At 42.7% G+C, this 20,543-nt stretch overlaps 1 protein-coding gene across 1 annotated transcript in view; it reads right to left on the reverse strand.

Annotated features, from left to right (window-relative positions):
* The window catches only part of RICTOR (RPTOR independent companion of MTOR complex 2), a 90,736-nt gene extending 82,689 nt beyond the window's left edge, over positions 1–8,047 (reverse strand). Inside the window, exons 1-2 of the mRNA XM_068422645.1 lie at positions 7,975–8,047; positions 7,766–7,813 (exon numbers count right to left, since the gene is read on the reverse strand). Coding sequence (XP_068278746.1) covers positions 7,766–7,813; positions 7,975–8,023 — 97 coding nt within the window. The 5' untranslated portion in view covers positions 8,024–8,047. The remainder of the gene's footprint in view (positions 1–7,765; positions 7,814–7,974) is intronic.
* Positions 8,048–20,543: the final 12,496 nt, after the last annotated feature.

Genomic DNA, 20,543 nt, shown 5'->3' on the forward strand with positions numbered 1-20,543 from the left:
ATAAAAAAAATAAAAGTAGCTTTCTGAAATAGTCCAGGAGTAGCAACCCGAATAAATGGTGAGATGTAGCCAAAATCATAGCTATAAGTATCAGCTGGACTAAAATGAACTTAGAGGAGTCTAGACAGTGAAGAACAAAACCAGTAAATTTAGAAACAAAATCTCCCATTTTAGGAAAACTTTCATAAAGGCTCTAGCACTCAGACTAATTAATTAATGAACAATGTTGATTCCAAGGATATTGCTGTTCAGGTAGAACCTGGGAGAAGAGACTTCCTCATAATATTTAACTACGCAGACCTATTCAGGCCACTGTTGAGATGCAGCCTGCTACACTCTGATGAATATAACAGAAGCATAAGAACATGAGTCCTACAGAGCTTTCAGGTATGCGCTAACAGTAAAACAGTCACATAACTAAGAAAATACAACAATAAGTAGGGTTTTTTGTTCTGTGGGGTTGGGGTTTTTTTTTGGTTGGGTTTTCTGTTGGCTTTTTTACTCCATTATCTCACTTATGCATCTTTACCAGCATTCTTCCTCTTCACCAGATGCAAGGATTTGGTGAATACACTCTTCACTATTCATCCTCTTAAGTTTTGATAACTCCAACTTTTTTCCTGATGCATTCTACACAAATTTTCCATCACTACAACAGACGGTTGGCAAATGAAAAAAAATCATTTCTGCAGTATGCACGACATATTTTTAAACTAGAATAAAGCAAAATACATTTCACTGTGCGTATGAAAGTTGCAAGTGCTTCAGTGAAAACTATTTGTCAAATACCAGCCAGCAGTTGTGCAGCAGTGTTAAGGTACTTTCCCTTCTGTATCAGAACTCATCACAGGAGCGCTGCTCACTGCGCAAATTCACCTGTAGTACGGCAGAAGTATCTGCCTACCTGCATGCAATTAAAAACACTTCCAGTGAAAAGCAAACCTCTTATTTTATCTAATCTTTTGTGTAGTTATCAAAGCCTCAAGTCACATGCTTATGTCTTAGTTGTAAGAAGCTAGTTGGTTTTAAGATGATGACTCGTGTCATTTATCATTTTTTAAAAAAGTCTCAGGCAGGAGTCTCAATTAGCATGAAAGATAAAAAGCTTATCTGCTTTTTCAGTACATTCCCCCCAAACTAGTCAGCCATCATTTCAGGATCAATTCTCAAGCCATTCTGTAACCCTCTTGAAAATAATTCTTTTCTACAGTTTGGGTTTGTATGGATATAAACAGTTGAAAACCAGCGGTTTTTCACTGTAACTATTTCACTTCTTCCCACTTTAAGCAGAGAAACTCTACCTCATGTTGAGCATCTCTTCTGTGTTATTAGGGGAAAACTTCCGAGATTGCCAGGTAATTGGTAAAGTATGCACAAAGATCATGAGATTGGGCAAATAAGTGATGTATTTATTTCTGGGAAGGCTATCTTTGACATAGCTTCCTTATTTACTGTAATTATGATGAGGGGTGTGTTTCTTTACACAGCATCTACACTGGATAGGCTCTGACAAAAAAAAAAATCCTGAAACTCAGTATTGCATTAATTGCAAAGGGAGGTGGGGTAGAGGGGAGGGGAGGGAAGGAAAAAAAACCTGAAGAACATTTATGACAAAGACTAAAACATTCATATCAAGAAGGTGGCAGAAACTAGATATTTTGGTACTTCAACAGTTTAAGATTCAAACAACAGCAGGGGAAAAAAAGCAGAATACTACAATGTTGTGGAAACACAGTATTGCTTAAACACCTAAGAAGCTATTTATACCGATCCAAATCACAGAACAATCTCTTTTGTCAAATATAAATAGAAACCACAAGATATTAGAACAACCATTTTATCCTCTGCCCTTCAGAAGAGAAGAGCTGACATTTGTTGCCCAATCTGGACAACAGCAACAAAAACAAAGAATCCACCAACAAAAACAAACGTAGAGATGCTGGACACAAAAACTTTAAAGACAGATATGAACGCAGATCTCAAAATACACAGTAGTGCCCAGATCCTACCTTAACGCGAGATAAGCAAGTCATAAGGTTTTAAAGTTGCCTTTTGTTGAAATCTTTCCTTCATTTAAAATGTTGTTTTCAAGAAGTGAAAGTGAAAATATTGTAAGCACACACCATTTTAGTAGCTCTGAGAAGTCTTTAAGATTGTAAAAGCAGTAATAGCTTAGGAAGCAAAACCAAAGGTACACAAGTGTTATTAATCTAACCAGGTCAGTGCACTATACAATTCCAAAGCAACAGTCAACTGAAACACAAGTGCAGACAGGAAAGCTAAGTGTATGCCTTAACTTTGAAGTGCACATACTCAGCACCTCTAACCTTCTTACTTTTAAAACCTACCAAAAGGTTACCTGTCACCCAAAAAGTTCTCAGGCCACCATCATTGATCACTTGCCCTTCGGTCTCCCTATATAAAAAAAACTTCAATATATAAGAATAACACAGTAGAAAATTTCTCAGACAGCAAGACAAGATCTCTCTCCAGCTGTTTTTCAAGTTGCCCCTTTATGTCTCAGAAGAACTGAAAAAAAATGTTACTAATTACCTTCTTGCTCCTATTATGGCTTCTGTTACAGATTCACAAACAAGGGAGCAAAAAAAACAGCTACTGCTCTGTGTGATCTGCTCCAACACAAGCATCCCGCTATAGCTACCCATCACAATGATGGCGTGCTGCACAATGAGGGTAAAACGTGGCCACACATTTTGTTTATTTGCGTATTTTTAAGATACTGTTTCTACAGTGCAGTGGAGCCCCACTTCTCCGTATTTTCAAGCCAGACAGTGTATTGCAAGAGCACAGCAGAGAAGAAGTCAAAGGCTTTCCATAGCAGTCTTACCATTGGTGTGGGAGAACTGCCTTTCAGCCACCAAGAAATTATACACCTGCTATCATCTCTGCACTGGTTCTGCACGGCCTTGCTGCAAACACTCCAAAAGGGGTTTTTTTTCCCTCCCCCACTACCTGAGCTCTCAGTACCAGACAGGTGCGCAGGATCCCTCCCTGCTTCTTCCATACTGATGAAGGAAGCTGGAAACAGCGTGGTCACCAAATCTCAAGCTGAATTTGGAAACAAAATTCTTCCAGCCTTCTTTGACCATCCTGCAAATAACCCTTAAAAATGCTCAATATTTTTGTGGGCTGTAAACTGCAAATAGCATCCTGAGATGTTTGCCCTGCATGCAATGGATTACAATTTGCCATGTGGGCACATGGAATCAAATACAACATGGTTTAAAGTAATGCAAGCACAGTAAGAAAAGTAATACAGTTCAGACCTCAAAGTTAAGTAGAACTTCCGTATCTTTTCTTCTTACCTACATGATAGAAGGAAATGATGGACAAGGGAGGCAAAAAAGGAAAAGGGTATTTTTTCAGATAACACTAGCCAATTTTGTGAAGCTCACTCTCAGGGAGATAAAAAAAGCCAGTTTTCTCAGGTACTTTATTCATATCCATCTCATGTGGTAGCTAGAAGACTCAATGTTTACAAAATAGAGAGAATTGGCCGTACAAGAAAAGCTGCTAAATCAAAGTAGTATCTCGTAATGCACGTTTATGAATAATAAATAAAAGCACCAATGCTGGAGATAGGTACATTTCAGTTAATAGTACAGTATCAGAAAGTGAAGACTGTTACCTTCAAAAAGGACAAAATGAAGACACAGACATGAGCAGCACTTGACCATCAGCAGCTGGCACCCTTGTACCTCTCCAAAGCTTCAGTAAGTGAACAAGCTCTGAAAAGTTCCTAATAGCCATTGCAGGCTCAGAGCTACAGGAACCCAAGAAAATGGGCATCCCTTGAAGGAAGGACATTTAAAGTAGCCTGTCTACAGATCAGGCAGCGTGAGACACAGCTCTCAACTAGGCAAGTTCTAAACACGTAAGCCTTCAGAACCCAAAGGCAACAGCTGAAACCCCAACAAAGGAAGAGGTGTTGGTCACCCAACAGGATAAGGCAATTCAGTTACACAGGTGAGCAAAGAACTTAGCAGCGAATGAAACATGGATTACACAAGACTTTTACAGTGCCCAGAGCTTTGGAAGGTACATAAACTTCTGTAATTCAGCTTGGAATACCTGTAAAACAGTCAGAAATGAAGATGAATTACAGTAAAAGCATATAATATTTGCACCATGGTTACAAACACAACCATGACTGGACTCAATGCAAGAATTTCTACTGAATACTCTAATATGGTCGATAACTCCAATTGTCCTTTCTGGCCTTAAGAAGTCACAAGCTTGATTTCAGGAGTCTAATTAAACCAATCTGCCTCATCCCATTGCTAATTCCTTCCAGATGACTGCAATGGGAGTTGCACTGGTGGTGTGTCTGTCCTCCTTTTCCTCTTCCGTTCTATTCTGAGCAGGTAATATAACACAAGGCCAAAACCGGAGTACTCTGAATCCCAATTATTAATTGCAACTTTGTAATCAACAGAAGACATGACTTATGACCTTAAATAGCCAAAAGCAATGAGTCTAACCTGCATCTGTACAGTCTGTTCTTACTAAACCACCATTTTGCCCAACAATATTTCTGCCCGGGACAATTTTTCCAGAGTTGATAAACCTTTCAGCAAACTAATTTTCTTAAGAAAATTATTGTCCCAAAAGAAGATTTATCAGAATCCTCTTAAAAGATGGGGTACAGCCAAGGCTGACTGGCCCAGAAATTTAAAAAAAACAAAACAAAACAAACAAACAAAAAAAAAAAACAACAAAAAAACCCCAAAACCACCAACCAAAATAACCACAGAAACAGCAAACCACAGACTTTACATTATCATCTTTAACCAGGCTAATCTCGTACATAGAGAGTTCACACACACATACACAAACACACACAATGTGCCATCATATAGAATGCCTTTCATAAACATTATTATGTATCATTTCTAAAAAGGCAGAGCACCAAGACGCTCCAAAGAGTAAAACCCTACTATACTAGCCATGGTAAAAATATGTAGGTGAACATGATGGTGAATATGATGTGGTCTGGGAAAACATGGACAACTCTCAAACTACAGCAGCAGAGAAAAGAGCAAACAAAGAGCACGCAGAGAAAGGCAGATCTGCTCTACAAGCAGCAAAGCACTCCCCGAGCCTTACTGCACAAAAAGCCAGGAAGAAGTAGGACCCAAAGCAGTACAAACATGGCTAGCACCCTCCTCACTTCTATTATTAGTTCTGAAATACTTAATAACAGCACTGGCCTCTTGCATGGAAAGAGTATAGTTAGTATATAGTCCACAGATACAGACTAGTAAAGGTCTGAGTTGTATGCTAAGTCACGTTCGTCAAGCCATCATTAATAGGAATCTGTTTAAAACAAGGCAATACCAATATAATTTCACATGTTTGTAATAAAGAGGCCACTGTAACTAGAAGCATATGGCTAAGGCACTGTTTATGGCAAATCTCTACTTTGCCCAAATCAGATATTCACATTAACCAACACAAAGTTCAGTTGTCTGGGGAAACAAAAAACATTAGAATACTCTTTTAAGTTATTGAAAATGTGAGCCCTGTGGAAAACTATGTGATCCACTCAACACAATGGATCAAAACAGTGTCTTATTAGTACAGCATCAGGGTAACAATTTAAAATATTTAACCTAATTGCTTATATAACTATTTTAACAACTGGAAAAACAAACATTCATTGTGTTCAGTGTGGAAATCAAGTTATCATCCAGCTTATGTAGTGTCTTGCTGAGACTGTTTAACTTTTTACTTTTGTTTTCTCTTTAAAATGAAGTTAATACCTACCACGGATAGCTATATGATTACTGATCAGTCAGCTGTAGTTTCTATGACAAAAAACAAACCCTCACTTTTTTGATAAGGGGTTCACAACTATATTTAAAGCAGCTTCTTATTCAACTGCAACCACCACAACAACGTATAGGTTTTGTTGTTTTTGTTTTTGTTTTTTTTTTTTAAACAGGGGCTACATACAGTCACAGTACAAAACACCTTTTTTATATTGTATTAAAAATTTATTTTGCGTCTTACCTGAGAGCCTCTTTTACAATATCATACACATGAAGTAGTTATACTGCTACTACTACAGGTCTCATGAAATCAGTACGTGGCTGAAAACATCTCACGGCAAAAATCAGTATCATAATGATAGTTGCCTACCAAATTCTGAGTAAAAGATTTCAAACAGACCACTTCTAAAAGTTACCACTCCAGCATTTAAATTCTGTGTATTGTTCTTTCACATCAAAACACTTCAGTATGCTACAGAACATAAAAAAGTTACTAAGCCCATTCATTAAAATCCTCACTCTGTAAATTTCATAAACAAATAACACTGCTTACGGTAATAATTGTGTCATGTGTTTGAACTGTTAAGGCCTTTGTCCCACATTTTGTTGACGAAAGTTTCACTTGTTTTAATTTTAAAGACAGCGTCTCACTAAAGCAATCATGTCCATTTGGAGATAGGGTGGGAGGAGACACAAGAGCCTGTTCCTTTAAACTGAAAAAAACCTCAGCGCTTTTCCCAGGAACTATAATACACTTGTAAATACGATATGCATACACGCAGATAAGTTTCAGCCCATGGTAAAACTGCTTAATAAAACAAATTCTAAACACAAATCGTACTGGGGGAAAAAAGAATTAGAGGTGGAATTGTTCATACAGCCTCTTACTTTATTGATGCTGCTAAATTTGTACTTCCTTTACATTTCACAGTCCACTTTTATCTCATTGATTCTGTCATTTCCCTGCCTACTTCCTCATAAAATGGATCTATTCAGGACAGCAGCAGCCCTGGATCTCCTGAAGAGGAACACTTACACTGCAAGCATCAACTGTATTCCCTCCCCCCAACCAACATCTTCTGGCCCAGGAAAGATGATTGCTTCTAGTGTGCCACTTTGTTTTCTGCATTTCATTCTGCTCTTTGGGACAGTCTAACCCTTACCTTAGCCCTCAGCAAGGCAAGATAAACTACACAAGTGGGTAGGGAATGAGTTCCTATTTGTCTGAGAGAAAATTAGTTAGTGTGTAGCAGATGTTATTATTGCTTCCTTCCTCTTATTCCCCCCCCCTCCCATACATCTGAGAACAGTGGAGGATGCCTGGAGCAATTTAACAAGTAAAAGGGAGATGACTGTCTTCTGGTCTTACGGCAAGAAGCTCAGGGCAAGCACCGCGGCCAGCCGGCCTAGGACTGGCAGGGACACACGACAAGGGACGGAGGCAGGACCGGCCGCCACTGCCGGGCTGCTCCCCAGAGGCGCACGGCCCGACCCGCCGCGGGGAGCGACGGCCGGAGGGAGCCCCGGCGGCGAGGCCGGCGGGCGCGGCGCGGGCAGCCCCACGGCGGGACGGACGCTGTCAACAGCCCCGTCTACAAGCAGCGACCTCTTCCGAAAACCACCCGAGAGGCGGCCGAGGAGCCTCTGCCCGCACGCAGGGCTCCCCTCGCCTGTGGCCAGCGCTGTGACGGCGGCACGGCACCACTCTGCCGGAGGTGCCCCTGCCGCCCCGCATTCGACGGGGGCTGAGGAGAGGCTTCCACCTACGGGCAGCTCCGCTCACTACAGGCCGCCTGGCAAGCCACCGGCGCCGGGAACCGGCACCCCGCTCCCTCTCCGGCGCCCCACCACCGCCCACCGAGCCCTCGCCGCCGCCCCGGAGCACAAGGCCGCTCGCGGCTTCCCCCCCACCCCGCTCCGCCGTGGGTGCGCAACGAGGGGCAGGCAGCGACTCCCGCCCCGCCGGCCCGTACCTCGGCTGAGATCGAGGGGGACGTTCTCTTCGCCGCTGTCGTTCCGACCTGCGGGGACGGGGGAAGAGAAGCGCGTTAGGCTGGCGGGTAGGAAGGAGCCCGAGGAGCAGAAAAGCGGGAAGGGAGCGGAGAGGGCGGCTGGGCATCGGCGTGAAGCGACAGCCTGCGGGAGGGCAGCCTGCAGCCGCGGCCTGCCCGGGGCCCCTTACCTCGGATGCGGAGGTGCCTCAACGAGCGGGCGCGGAGACTCACCGCCATATTTACGGCCCCGCAGTCACAACACCGGAAACCTCGCCCGCTCTCGCGAGGAGAAGCCGGCGGAGCCGCCGCCGCCGCGGCCGGCACCCCTTCCCCTCCCCTCCCTCCGCCCCGTGGCCGCGTCGCCGGCGGGAGGAGCGCGGGGCGGCTGAGGCGGGGCGGGGGGGAGGCTGGGTGGGTGTTGCTTGGCTGCGGCTTATCTCCTGTGTCAGAGCGATGACCGGTGGCCGTAAGGGGGCGGGCTTAAGTGCTAGAGGGCGGCTTCTCAGCCTTCCCGGGGCGGTTGCGGAGGGCTCCGCCTGCCTGTGACGACGCCTGGGTCGCGCTTCCAGCGGCTCGGGGCGGCGGGGTGGGCACGCTGCCGCCCCGAGCCGCTGCAAGCGCACCTGAGGGAGGAGCACCGGTCTCCTCAGAGCCGCGCAGTCGCAAGGGCCGCGCCCGCCGCCAGCGTTCGCTGCGGGGCTTCTCAGGCAGCTCAGCCGCGAGAGGCCAAAGCTGAGGGGTAAAGGAGGGCGGCGAGAACGAAGGCGCGCGCATCTGGGGGGGGGGGGGGGGCTTTCCCTCCGCCAGAAAACGTGGCGAAATACCTCCTTTTCCTGAAGTTTCCCTGCTGGGAACTGGCTTCCTACATGACTGCTCTGTAACCACATGTGAAGGTTTTGGTCTGTCAAGTGAAATTTCTTTGGGTTTTGTTTTTATGAGGGTTTCACGCTTAGTTTTCGGCTTTTAAGCTGCACTTGCCTTGTGGGCAGGTGGTAATTCCTGCGGATATGGCATGACCGTTGGCTTTGTACACCAGTCTGCTTTTTGATATGTGAAATCATTAAAAAACAGGAAAAAAAAAAGTCTTCATTGCTTTCTCGGTTTACTCACAGTGGGTCTCACTGCAGTGTCAAGTGTGATCTATTTCTTACCTTGATATTGAGACCAATGGTATGAAGTTCAACAAGGCCCAGTGCTGGGTCCTACACTTTGACGGTAACAACCCCATACAGCGCTACGGGCTGGGGGAAGAGTGGTTGGAAAGCGGCCCGGTGGAAAAGGACCTGGGGGCATTGGTTGACAGCCAGCTGAACACAAGCCAGCAGTGTGCCTGGGTGGCCAAGAAGGCCAACAGCATCCTGGCTTGTATCAGGAATAGTGTGGCCAGCAGGACTAGGGAAGTAATTGTGCCCCTGTACTCAGCACTAGTGAGGCCGTAGCTCAAATGCTGTGTTCAGTTTTGGGCCCCTCACTACAAAAAAGGCATTGAGGTGCTGGAGAGTCCAGAGGATGGCAACAAAGCTGGTGAAGGATCTAGAGGGTATGTCCTATGAGGAGCGGCTGGGGGAACTGGGATTGTTTAGCCTGGAGAAAAGGAGGCTCAGGGGAGACCTTATCACTCTCTAGAGCCGCCTGAAAGGAGGTTGTAGCGGGGTGAGGGTCGGCCTCTTCTCCCAGCCAACTAGTGACAGGACTAGAGGACATAGCTTCAAGCCTCCCCAGGGGAGGTTCAGGTTAGACATTAGGAAAAATTTCTTCACAGAAAGGGTTATTAGGCATTGGAATGGGCTACCCAGGGAGGTGGTGGAGTCACCATCCCTAGAGGTGTTTAAGAAAAGACTGGACATGGCACTTAGTGCCATGGTCTAGTTGACACAGCAGTGTTAGGTCAAAGGTTGGACTCGATGATGCCAGAGGACTCTTCCAACCTGATTGATTCTGTGATTTGTTAAACTTACCTAATAAAATAAGTGTATACATATGTTTCTATATGAAAAACCTCTTGAAAACAAGACTCACTACAAGAAACAGTATACTTATATATACTTGCTCTTGTCCTTTTTAGGCAAAAGTTTAAATAAGCAGATAACACCTTACATCACGTCCTGACGCTTTGGCCAGCCGTAGCCAAGGCAAGTTCTTCCACCCAGACCTCCCAAATTCTCAGGAACAAAACCAGCAAATAATAATCAAATTGAAGTGTAGAATTTGGCAGCTGTATAAAAATAGCTTCACAAGCTCAGGTAATTGTTTTCTTGGTTTGCAGTCAATCATTTTCCACTCTGGGTTTTCCCCGCTCTCTCTTGAGGTCTTTCAGTTCAGATATCCCGCATTACTCATAAAAATCTGGTTGTATGAAGTATTCATGAACATTAGGTTTTGTCTCAAAAATTGTAGATTAGTTTTTTACACTGATTGATGCACTTCTAAAACATTAATACTAATGTAGGAGGTGATTAAAAATAATTGTTTGTAAAGCCAGAGTAGAAAAACTTTCTGGCATATCAGTTCACGACACACGTATAAGTATCTTGTTTTAATAGGATTACGTCAAGTATATTTTATTTAAAATACCATTTTCAACAACTTCCCTATTTTGTTTTTTGCTTATTAAATATGAAGCTAATGTTCTTGAAGAACCCCAGGTTCTCAAAATTAAGAGGTCGTAATAATAAAATCTCATCCATCCATAACACAGGATCAAAGTGTATCAAACTTCCTTAAATAGTTTCATCAGTATGCCTCAGCGCTGCCCTTTAAAATTTCATGTCCAGGGAACCCTTGACTTCCTGAAAATGCCAAATTAACTGCTGCTTGTGGTGGTAATGTTGTATCCTGTTTACTACAAATTCTGCTGAGACTAATTAATTTCACATAATCTTTGAAGTACCACTAAGCATTGGCCCACTACTAACCTTCTGGACTGGATTTGAACTTGTAACCTGCATGTGAAATGCTTTGGACCCTCATGCTAAATGCTAGGGCCACACAGCACTTATTTCTTCCCTTATAGATACAAAGTCAGAGAGACACAATATATTTTAAAAGAACCAAAACATCTGTGTCCAAAAAGGAAGAGTAAGAAAGGTATAATGTTTAAACTCCAGAGTACCCTTTTGTAGCTTTGTTCCTGCAGAGTACCCTTTTGTAGCTTTGTTCCTGCAAAGACCCTTTAATAATCAAAATATTTCACTTAACTCGCTGGGCTCTAGTTTTCTCTTCCCTTTTTTTTTTCCCCCTCTAGTTATATTTGAATTATGCAGGCAAAATTGAGCTTGTCTCTGATAGACGCACAAAATAATGCCATGTCAGTTACAAGTTGTAACCCACAAGGCTATGTTGAAGGTAGTTTGAGGTATAATTAATATTTGCCACGACTGGGGGGAAAAAAAAAGAAAGAGTATAAGATTTTTAAGTTTTTTTTATGGTGAAATGGAAAATAGCAAGTATGCATTAGTCTTAACTACCACTTAGACATGTGGGAGTTCCCACAAGAAAAAAAAAAAAAGCATGCTGCAAGGTGAGTCTGGACCTTAAAGTTATCATGGTTATCGCTGGTGTGAAGAGTCCTCACCATGTGAAAGTAGAAGACATTTGGGGATCCCTTTTGGGAGCTTTTCCCATATTCTGTTCTCCCATTAGATGTGGAGAAAGAATTACAAAAGTTTAATTAAGAAATTATATAAAGGTTCCTTGCCTATCAAATTTTCTACACATTATCATCAGCCACCCTTGCTCCTGAGTATGCAGGAGGGGAGCAATGTGGAGGGAAACAAACAAACAAAAAAGCTATTGTCTCCATTTGGAGGGGAAAAATGAATACCAAAGAGAAAATTAACTTCTTCACTGATCTGATGGCTTGTCTGTGTCACAAATCACAGTTGATTCAGCATAAGGCAGCCTCTTCAATTTATTATTTTTGTCCTTCAGTGTTTAAATCACTATAAATCAAATTAAAGACAAGATGTTTTAATGGCCAAATGGAGAATCAGACAAGTTCAATTTTACTTCTTAGTTTATAATTTTGTGTGAATGTAACTTCTCTATATAGATAAGTAAATCTCCAAAAGCTGGGGTCACAGTGTGAAAGCAGAGTTTCCTGTGAGCTGCTGGCATACTTCCTTTCCCACCTGCAAAGCATGACATATGAGAATGTAGCAACAAACCTGCAGTGTCATCTGGAGATTTGCAGAGGCAGGTTAGTCTTGAAACTGTGTTAAAATGTTTCTACATGTTCAGTGGTGGATAGGGGCTTCTAAAGCTAGAGCGAGGTTTTTGTGTGTACATGCAAAAGGACTTATGAAGAAACTGCTTTGTTCCATCCTTTTCCAATCAGAAGATTGCCCCCTTTGCCCCCTCACATGTGGAATTTTGCCAGTGACAAGTAGGGTTTTGCAATATGCTGTAGGGGATACTACTATGTGAATTATAAATCCTCCAGATTTAAAATCTAGTATGAACATGAAAGAGAAGGGTTGTCCACTTGTTTGGGGTCAACTGAAGAAATATGGGTATGAGGGATAAGCTAGGGGCAGAGCCTTAGCAGGCTTAAATTGTTTGAACTCCATGGAAATGAATAAGGATGTGCAATTTGCACCAGCTGCGGCCTGCCCTTTATGTACACGTAGAAGGATGAAAAAAATAAACTTGAATCAAGCTATGCAGGTAAGAAATTAATCTATTTAATTCAGTTGAGCTACAGTGATTTGTAGTTGTTCAGCGTTTTATCTTATCCAAATGTAGTTTTAACACTCTTCCTTAATTTGCAATATCACAAAATTGGCTTTAAATAGGTGATAAATCATGAATGATGAGGGAACAAACAGGAAGAGGAGAAAATCTAGTGAATGAGATCAAAAGGTTAAAAAAAATGCATTGCTTCTTTTGCTATCTCTATATTGCTAGCAACAATTTTTGTAATCGCTCTATTTGTTTAATCGTTTTCTTCACATAGAGCCCATCAAACTGCTTAGGAAAGGATAAGACATGAGCTCTGTTTTCTGCAGCCGAGAAATATTGGCAACGGAGGTATAAAAAAGGAAGTTATAAAGAAACCATCACTGATTGAATGAAGTATCTCAGAAGTTGATCAGTGGCCAAATATGATAAACGAACTGGTCTGCACCAAAGATGATCAAACCAGTATTTGGACAACCAGATACTGGTTTGTGCATTTGATATTGCAAGAATCACTTGACCTGTTTTTTCTTATGTAAAAAAATCTCAGACTGTAAAAAAGTCTGGCTCAGCAGCAGCTCAGATTCAGGTCAAGAACAGGTGCTGGTGGGTGTTTGGTTGGAAGTTCTACAGTTTGAGACAGTCAAATCCAGCTCGTCAGCACATTTTTAGCAGCTGGACAAATGCATAATATCAAATTAAGTTATTGGCAGCTCTGTACACCAGCGGTCACTCTGAAATAACGCACAAATAGACCTGCACAATGCCTGGCCCATTGGCAGCCACACACTGATGTTCTCAGACCTCCGGATGCTACACAGTGGGTGCAAAACGGTAAGAGCCTGCATGCTGCATCTCCATCCAGTGATACAGAGCAATCTGTGGGAGGATGCAGCTGCAGCTCAGGGCTTGCGTGTCTGTTGTGCAACGGAAGGCAGTAGGATCTGCTAGGGAGAAGGTTATGCTGCAAGATTAAAAAGGCTGAACCTTCAGAGGATGCGGGAAAGGAAACGAGGGGAAAAAGGTGACCCTACTAGCTGCAGCTTTATCTACATAAATTAAAGTCCTTTAATAAGCTGTTCTTGAGATTTGTGTTCCGTATCTAATACAGCAATGAGCAGAAATAGGGAAGGTCCTTCCTCCTGCATATAAAATCAGCTGCCTCCCTGGGAATAGTGTCTCTGCCCTGGATGCTGCCAGAGGATCTGGGAAAATGTGAATGTGGCCAGAGCTTGGTTGAAAACCGAGCAGAATTTGGGGTATCAGGAAGAACAGAGGTCTTGAAACACAAGTGCAATGTGAAAGTATGGATATTGCATTTTATACACGTCTGCTCCCTTGGGAATCCAGCTGTCTCCTGAGGTCCCTTGGAGAGGGCACTGGTGACATGGAGATACTGTAAATATGCACTGGGCTATCTTTGGACAACCTTGCACTGGTCCTGAGCCAAAACTGTCTGGTTCGGCCTATGTGACAGCAAAGACCATCAAGGTCCAGTGCCCAGGGGTGTTCATTCCCTGACAGCTTTAAGTGCCTAGTATGGATGCAGCTATAGTGCGTACACCCTGTTTGGTGATAGGCAAGGGGTGGGTTGCCAAACTGCTCAGACTGGGACAGTGCAGAGAATGAGTCAAGCAAAGAGGACTCTAGTGTGTAACCACTAGGTTTAGGTGCATGCTGAATATTTTTTGTTGAACTTCTGAGCCATATGTTAGTTTTTTGATTCGTCCCTTTTGGTCTCGTGTTCACCAAGTAGCTTGGAGAAAAAGCAAGGGGCAATTTGCAGTTTGCTCCCCAGGGAGGCTGTTTCCACTGGATTTTCTTTTTGGGGTGTGATTGCTCTCCTGGCTGATGTGGTATATTCCTCATATATTGCTATGCTAGCCTTTTCAAATACAATGCAATACGTGTATTTCTACACATATTGTAATGGAAAAGGAGTTCTATAAATAATATTTTAAGTATAGGTAATACAGTTTGCAAAAGCAACATGATTTGACTAAAGAAAAAACAATTCCTAACAAAATTTTCAGCTCAGTAAGTGTTTTATCCATGGGCCCTGATGGGATGCACCCGCGGGTGCTGAGGTAGCTGGCGGAACTCATTGTTAGGCTACTCTCCATCATCTTTACTAAGTCGTGGGCAACGGGAGAGGTGCCTGAGGACTGGAGGAAAGCGAATGTCACTCCGGTCTTCAAAAAGGGCAAGAAGGAGGACCCGGGTAACTATAGACCGGTCAGCCTCACCTCCATCCCCGGAAAGGTGATGGAACAACTTGTTCTTGGTGCTGTCTCTAGGCACATCAAGGATAGGGGGATCATTAGGGGCACTCAGCACGGCTTCACCAAGGGGAAGTCATGCTTAACCAACTTGATAGCCTTTTATGAGGACGTAACCCGGTGGATAGATGATGGTAAAGCTGTGGATGTGGTCTATCTCGATTTCAATAAAGCGTTTGACACGGTCTCCCACAGCATCCTCGCAGCTAAACTGAGGAAGTGTGGTCTGAATGATCGGGTAGTGAGGTGGATTGTGAACTGGCTGAAGGAAAGAAGCCAGAGAGTGGTGGTCAATGGGACTGAGTCCAGTTGGAGGTCTGTGTCTAGCGGAGTCCCTCAAGGGTCGGTACTGGGACCAGTACTATTCAATATATTCATTAATGACTTGGATGAGGGAATAGAGTGCACTGTCAGCAAGTTCGCTGATGACACAAAACTGGGAGGAGTGGCTGATGCGCCGGAAGGCTGCGCAGCCATTCAGAGGGACCTGGACAGGCTGGAGAGTTGGGCGGGGAGTAATTTAATGAAATATAACAAGGGCAAGTGTAGAGTCCTGCATCTGGGCAAGAACAACCCCATGTACCAGTACAAGTTGGGGACAGAGCTGTTGGAGACCAGCGTAGGGGAAAGGGACCTGGGGGTCCTAGTGGACAACAGGATGACCATGAGCCAGCAGTGTGCCCTTGTGGCCAAGAAGGCCAATGGCATCCTGGGGTGTATTAGAAGGGGTGTGGTTAGCAGGTCGAGAGAGGTTCTCCTCCCCCTCTACTCTGCCCTGGTGAGGCCGCATCTGGAGTTTTGTGTCCCGTTCTGGGCCCCTCAGTTCAAGAAGGACAGGGAACTGCTAGAGAGAGTCCAGCGCAGAGCCACGAAGATGATTAAGGGAGTGGAACATCTCCCTTATGAGGAGAGGCTGAGGGAGCTGGGTGTCTTTAGTTTAGAGGAGACTGAGGGGTGACCTCATTAATGTTTATAAATATGTAAAGGGCAAGTGTCATGAGGATGGAGCCAGGCTCTTCTCAGTGACATCCCTTGACAGGACAAGGGGCAATGGGTGCAAGCTGGAACACAGGAGGTTCCACATAAATATGAGGAAAAACTTCTTTACGGTGAGGGTGACTGAACACTGGAACAGGCTGCCCAGAGAGGTTGTGGAGTCTCCTTCTCTGGAGACATTCAAAACCCGCCTGGACGCGTTCCTGTGTGATATGGTCTAGGCAGTCCTGCTCCGGCAGGGGGATTGGACTAGATGATCTTTCGAGGTCCCTTCCAATCCCTAACATTCTGTGATTCTGTGTGATTCTGTGATTCTGTGATTCTGTGAATTGTTCTGGTTATGGAAAAAAGCATAATCTAAGTTCATTCATGAATATAGTACCTTTAAATCCAGATAGAAATAAAAACTATTAATAAAAATCTGAATTGATTGCAACTGGGTAAAATGTTAATATTTTTTCAGTATCCAGTAATGGAAGAAATTAAAAAATGAACATACAGCACATAGCAGAAAATTATAGCAATAAGTAGCATACTAAAGCAACAGCAACCAGCTGCAAAATAACAGAATGTCGAGTGATGCAACAAGTCTTCCTGATTATCTGGGCAGGTTGCTAACTAGATTATTAATTAGTACAACCTCACAGTGAGGCACCCGTTCATGTAAGATTTTTCACTGCATAATGCTATTGAAGCTGTGAAAAGCAACAGCTGTTGAGTTTGGGTATAGTTGGCATATTAATTAGACCTGAGGAAAAAAACTTTAAAAACCCACAGCTGTTAAGTGTTTCAGTCCAAATAAACTCCAATAATAGGGCTGAAGCTCTGTGGAAGGGTAATTTGTCATCAAATTCAAAATCTGTGTGGCAGCAAGAACTATTCTTTTGTAAGTCTTCGTGGTCTTTTTTTTAAAACTGAAGAAGGCCATTAATGTTTTCTTTGGGCACTGGCTGACAAAGGCTGGCTAACATTTCAATAGCAATGCTGTTACACATCATGGTATCCATACAGAAATGTTTGGGTATCTGAGATGCTCAGCAGTCAGCGGGTATCGTTAGAACATGCTTCAGTCTCTTACACAGACAGTAGCTTGCTATGAACATTCCTGGCAGTACAGAAAGGAGCAGAAAAAGGGATGGGATAGAAAAGATACCTTTGTTTTAAATTTATTTTAAGTTGGCAGTAGTAAGAATTACTTATATATAGCATCCGAACTTAAGTACTGAAAAATCTCACCCAAATGCTGAGGGCAGAAGGAAGGTATGTTTGGCCTGATTTTAAATGCTATGGGATAAACAGCGTAGAACACAAAATACAAGAATTGTAAGTCTTCTCAGTGGTTGGTGAGTCATAAAACCTCTGCTGGTGTCACCCACAGAGTTAGGAATCTTGCACAAAAAATGAGTGTTTAAACAGAGCAGCTTTTAAAAATGGAATAAAAATGAAAGTGCCAGGGGCAGGACTGCAGAAGGAGGGGAACAGTTTAAAAGGATGAAAAGAGAAAGGAACAAAGAAGCAGAAAAGCAAAGGACAGAACGTCATGGTCAGAGAATCAAGGAAAAGAGGAATAATTATAGGGAACAGGAAGTAATCAAGAAAGCAAGTAGAAGAGTACAGAGAATGTCTCAGGCAGTAAAAGGAGGCAATGACAACAAAAAAATTAGGGTTGTCTTATACAGAAGAAGAAACTGGGCTTACCTACATGAGCTGGAAGGTGTGTGACAGCATCATCCAGGGCAGAAGAACGTGAAAGAAGCCGAGATGCAGGAGAAGGGAAGGGAGCTTGGCAGGGTGTCCTTTCTGTCAGCAAGAAAAGGGGACTGGACCCCTGGATTCTGTGTCTGTGTTTTGTGTACATTGTCCACCTGAAGTGCACACACATGCAAATAAAGGAGGAGGCAGCTTTTCCTGCTAAGAACTTGAAAATCAGGAATCAGGCCAAAAAAAGTATTAAAAGGAAGGGGGAAAAAAAGCCAGTGCTTTTCTTTGTCTGTCTCATGATGCCTGAGCTGTAGGATTTGGCAATATTACTGAAGTAATGCAGATCGTGTAATGTTTCCTAGAACCCTTGGTATCCATCTAATTCACATTTCATTCATGTTCATGTTAACATTTTGCATACTTCCTTTCTGCCTAACAGTGAACATTTTAAGCAGTATTTATGTGTCTGTGTGTTAAGAAAGAAAATAAAACACAGTTCCCATACTCTTTTCAACAAGGCCTACAATATAAAAAGCCTCGAGCAAGAAACTATACATTTAATAACAGCTTAATCTTCTCTCTCAAAATGCTTTAGAAGGAGGCAAATAGAGATAATTTAACAAATTCTATGTGTGTTCAGGAGCCAGCTAGCTCGAATGAAACACAGAGAAGAAAGGCTTTGTGACATCATGGTAATTTTGCTCTACCCAGGCAAAGAAGGGGACCTGGGGCTACTATGCTGCTGCTCTGCACAAGGCAAGAACATGTTGCAGTGTCATTCTGCAGCACTGTGGCTAACCTGAGTAGCACAGAGATATCTTCCAGCTGGCTAGGATGCTGGAAACTGCTTAGGGTGACCCTTCAGCTGCACTACTACCTTTTTTCTTACCCAGGCTAAGTAGTTGAGATGGAGGGCTTGGAGGGCTACACTGCTATGTGGATGCCCCTCCCTGGCCATGTTTAAGGCCAGGTTGGATGGGTCTTTGAGCAACCTGATCTAGTGGAAGGTGTCCGTGCCCGTGGCAGAGGGGTTGGAACTAGATGAACTTTAAGGTCCCTTCTAACCAAAACCGTTCTATGATTTTATGATTCTGTCCAGGGTGAATGGCTTTTGGTAAGTTAATGCTTTCAGAACTGGTTTGGGTGTCTCAGCCTGGCATATCCGCAGACCATATACATGTAAGGGTTTAATTCTGGCAAAAGCCGTAGACCTGACTCAAAACTCTGCCAACAGACTTGCTGTTGACACAGAAGTCAGGAGACAGCAAATGATATAAGCAGAGATAATAATGTAGACCATTCAGTTCTAGAATTTGTCCCCAGTTTTTATTAAGTTTCAGAATATAATGTAAGTTATTATTTAAATTAAATTTTAATCTATATCCTCTATCTGCCCCCTTTTTATTACTGTAAACATGTTATATTTAAAATACACATTTTTGGATGCTAATACTTTTCAAACACAAGGTGTTTTCTGTCTTTGTGTTTAACCACAAGCAGAGGCAAAGAAGACGAAGAGAAAGTAGTGAGACTCCTAATCTAGGAAACTACTAAAAATATAATTAATTTAGGTTTAGCAGTTTGTTTTTATATCCAGGATATGTGCCACAAATTCTCCTCTGTTTGTGCCTTTGTTTTGTACATTAAAAATGGGAGTAAAATATTTTCCTGTCTCACAAGATAAATCCATTACTATTCATGGGAATCTGAGATATCATTGTGATGAATGCCGTGAGAAACTAATAATTCTGGGTGCAGCATAGGCTTGGGAAGATTTGCACTAAATAAAGGAGTGTCCAGAAACTGAATGGGCAGGACTGAACAACTCTCATCCAGCCCATGCACTAAATGAGGTGGGGATACTGTGGAAAGAAATACTGAGCCATCATATAATTATAGACTGTGCACACAGTTAAAGATGCAGCCATGCAAGGGAGCAGAACTGAGACTTTGCAAATGCAAACTCATTTTTTGCACCTCCTAGAATTTGAGTGTTTCACTCTCTAGTGAAGTTATGTGTGAAATCCTTTCTGTGTAGGATGGTCTGGGGCTGCTATACAGAAGTCATAAGGGTACCATTTTATGGATCCATTAGTTTCCTCAGAAGTTGCCCTATTTGACATAAAATATACACACACACACAGATGCACACATGCGTACACACACACGTGCTTACACCTGTGCCTGTCATGAAGTAATGTTGTGGTAAGGGGTAATGTAATTCACACAGTGAATTTAGGTTCCTCCACTGAGTTTCCTTCCCCTTACTAAAGCACTGATCTTCACAGCTGAAGTGGGTTATGCAACAAGATCGTACATAGAGGAGGGTTTTGTTACCACCGTGGGAGGAGCAGCCAAGGGATCTGCAATTATGTGGATCTGGAATATAAACCTCTTACACAGGAATGCACAGGAGATCAGCTGCATTCCTGCCGTCCAGCGCCTGCAGTGACAGCAGAGAAATGCTCTAAAGCTCACGAATTAGAGAAATCTTTTTTTGCTTTCCTAGTTTTTGTTTTGCTTAGCCTGTTTGTACAGCTTAGAGGTTCAACACAGATGGAAACCAGCTCTGTTTGCCTTAACTGGGGTGTTCATGCTGAAGTCTAATTTTTATGTCAATATTTTGATGTTTTCATTGCTGAATGTTTTAACAAGCACAGCCAGATACTCCAGGTTTATAGCCTGAGCTTGGAGAGGGAAAAGTATCAGGAGAGATAACATCTTTCCTTTTCTTTCTTTATGACTTTTAAAAGATAATAGAATAAATTACAGGTGTGAAATGCTTAAAATACTATCTTTATTAAACTGCTTAAATATACATTTTAATGTCTAGAACACCTTCTGCTTACATTTCATTTTCTGGGTAGTAATTACTGACAAACAAACGCCACATTGTAGTTGTGCTGCCATCACAGCAATAGTAAAGTTGTTTTTCACATTCAGTGATAATTTTCAGAAGCTGTTTTTCGGCTACTGTTCTTCTACTTTGGCAGAAGATGGTGTACCCATATTTCTTATCAGAAAGCACACTTTTATTCAGAAGAAAGAAAAAAAAAGCATCCAGTGAATGACATTGGTAAAACAATGAACAAATACACAATACT

The sequence above is a fragment of the Nyctibius grandis genome, chromosome Z (assembly GCF_013368605.1).
Source record: "Nyctibius grandis isolate bNycGra1 chromosome Z, bNycGra1.pri, whole genome shotgun sequence".
NCBI lineage: Eukaryota > Metazoa > Chordata > Aves > Nyctibiiformes > Nyctibiidae > Nyctibius > Nyctibius grandis.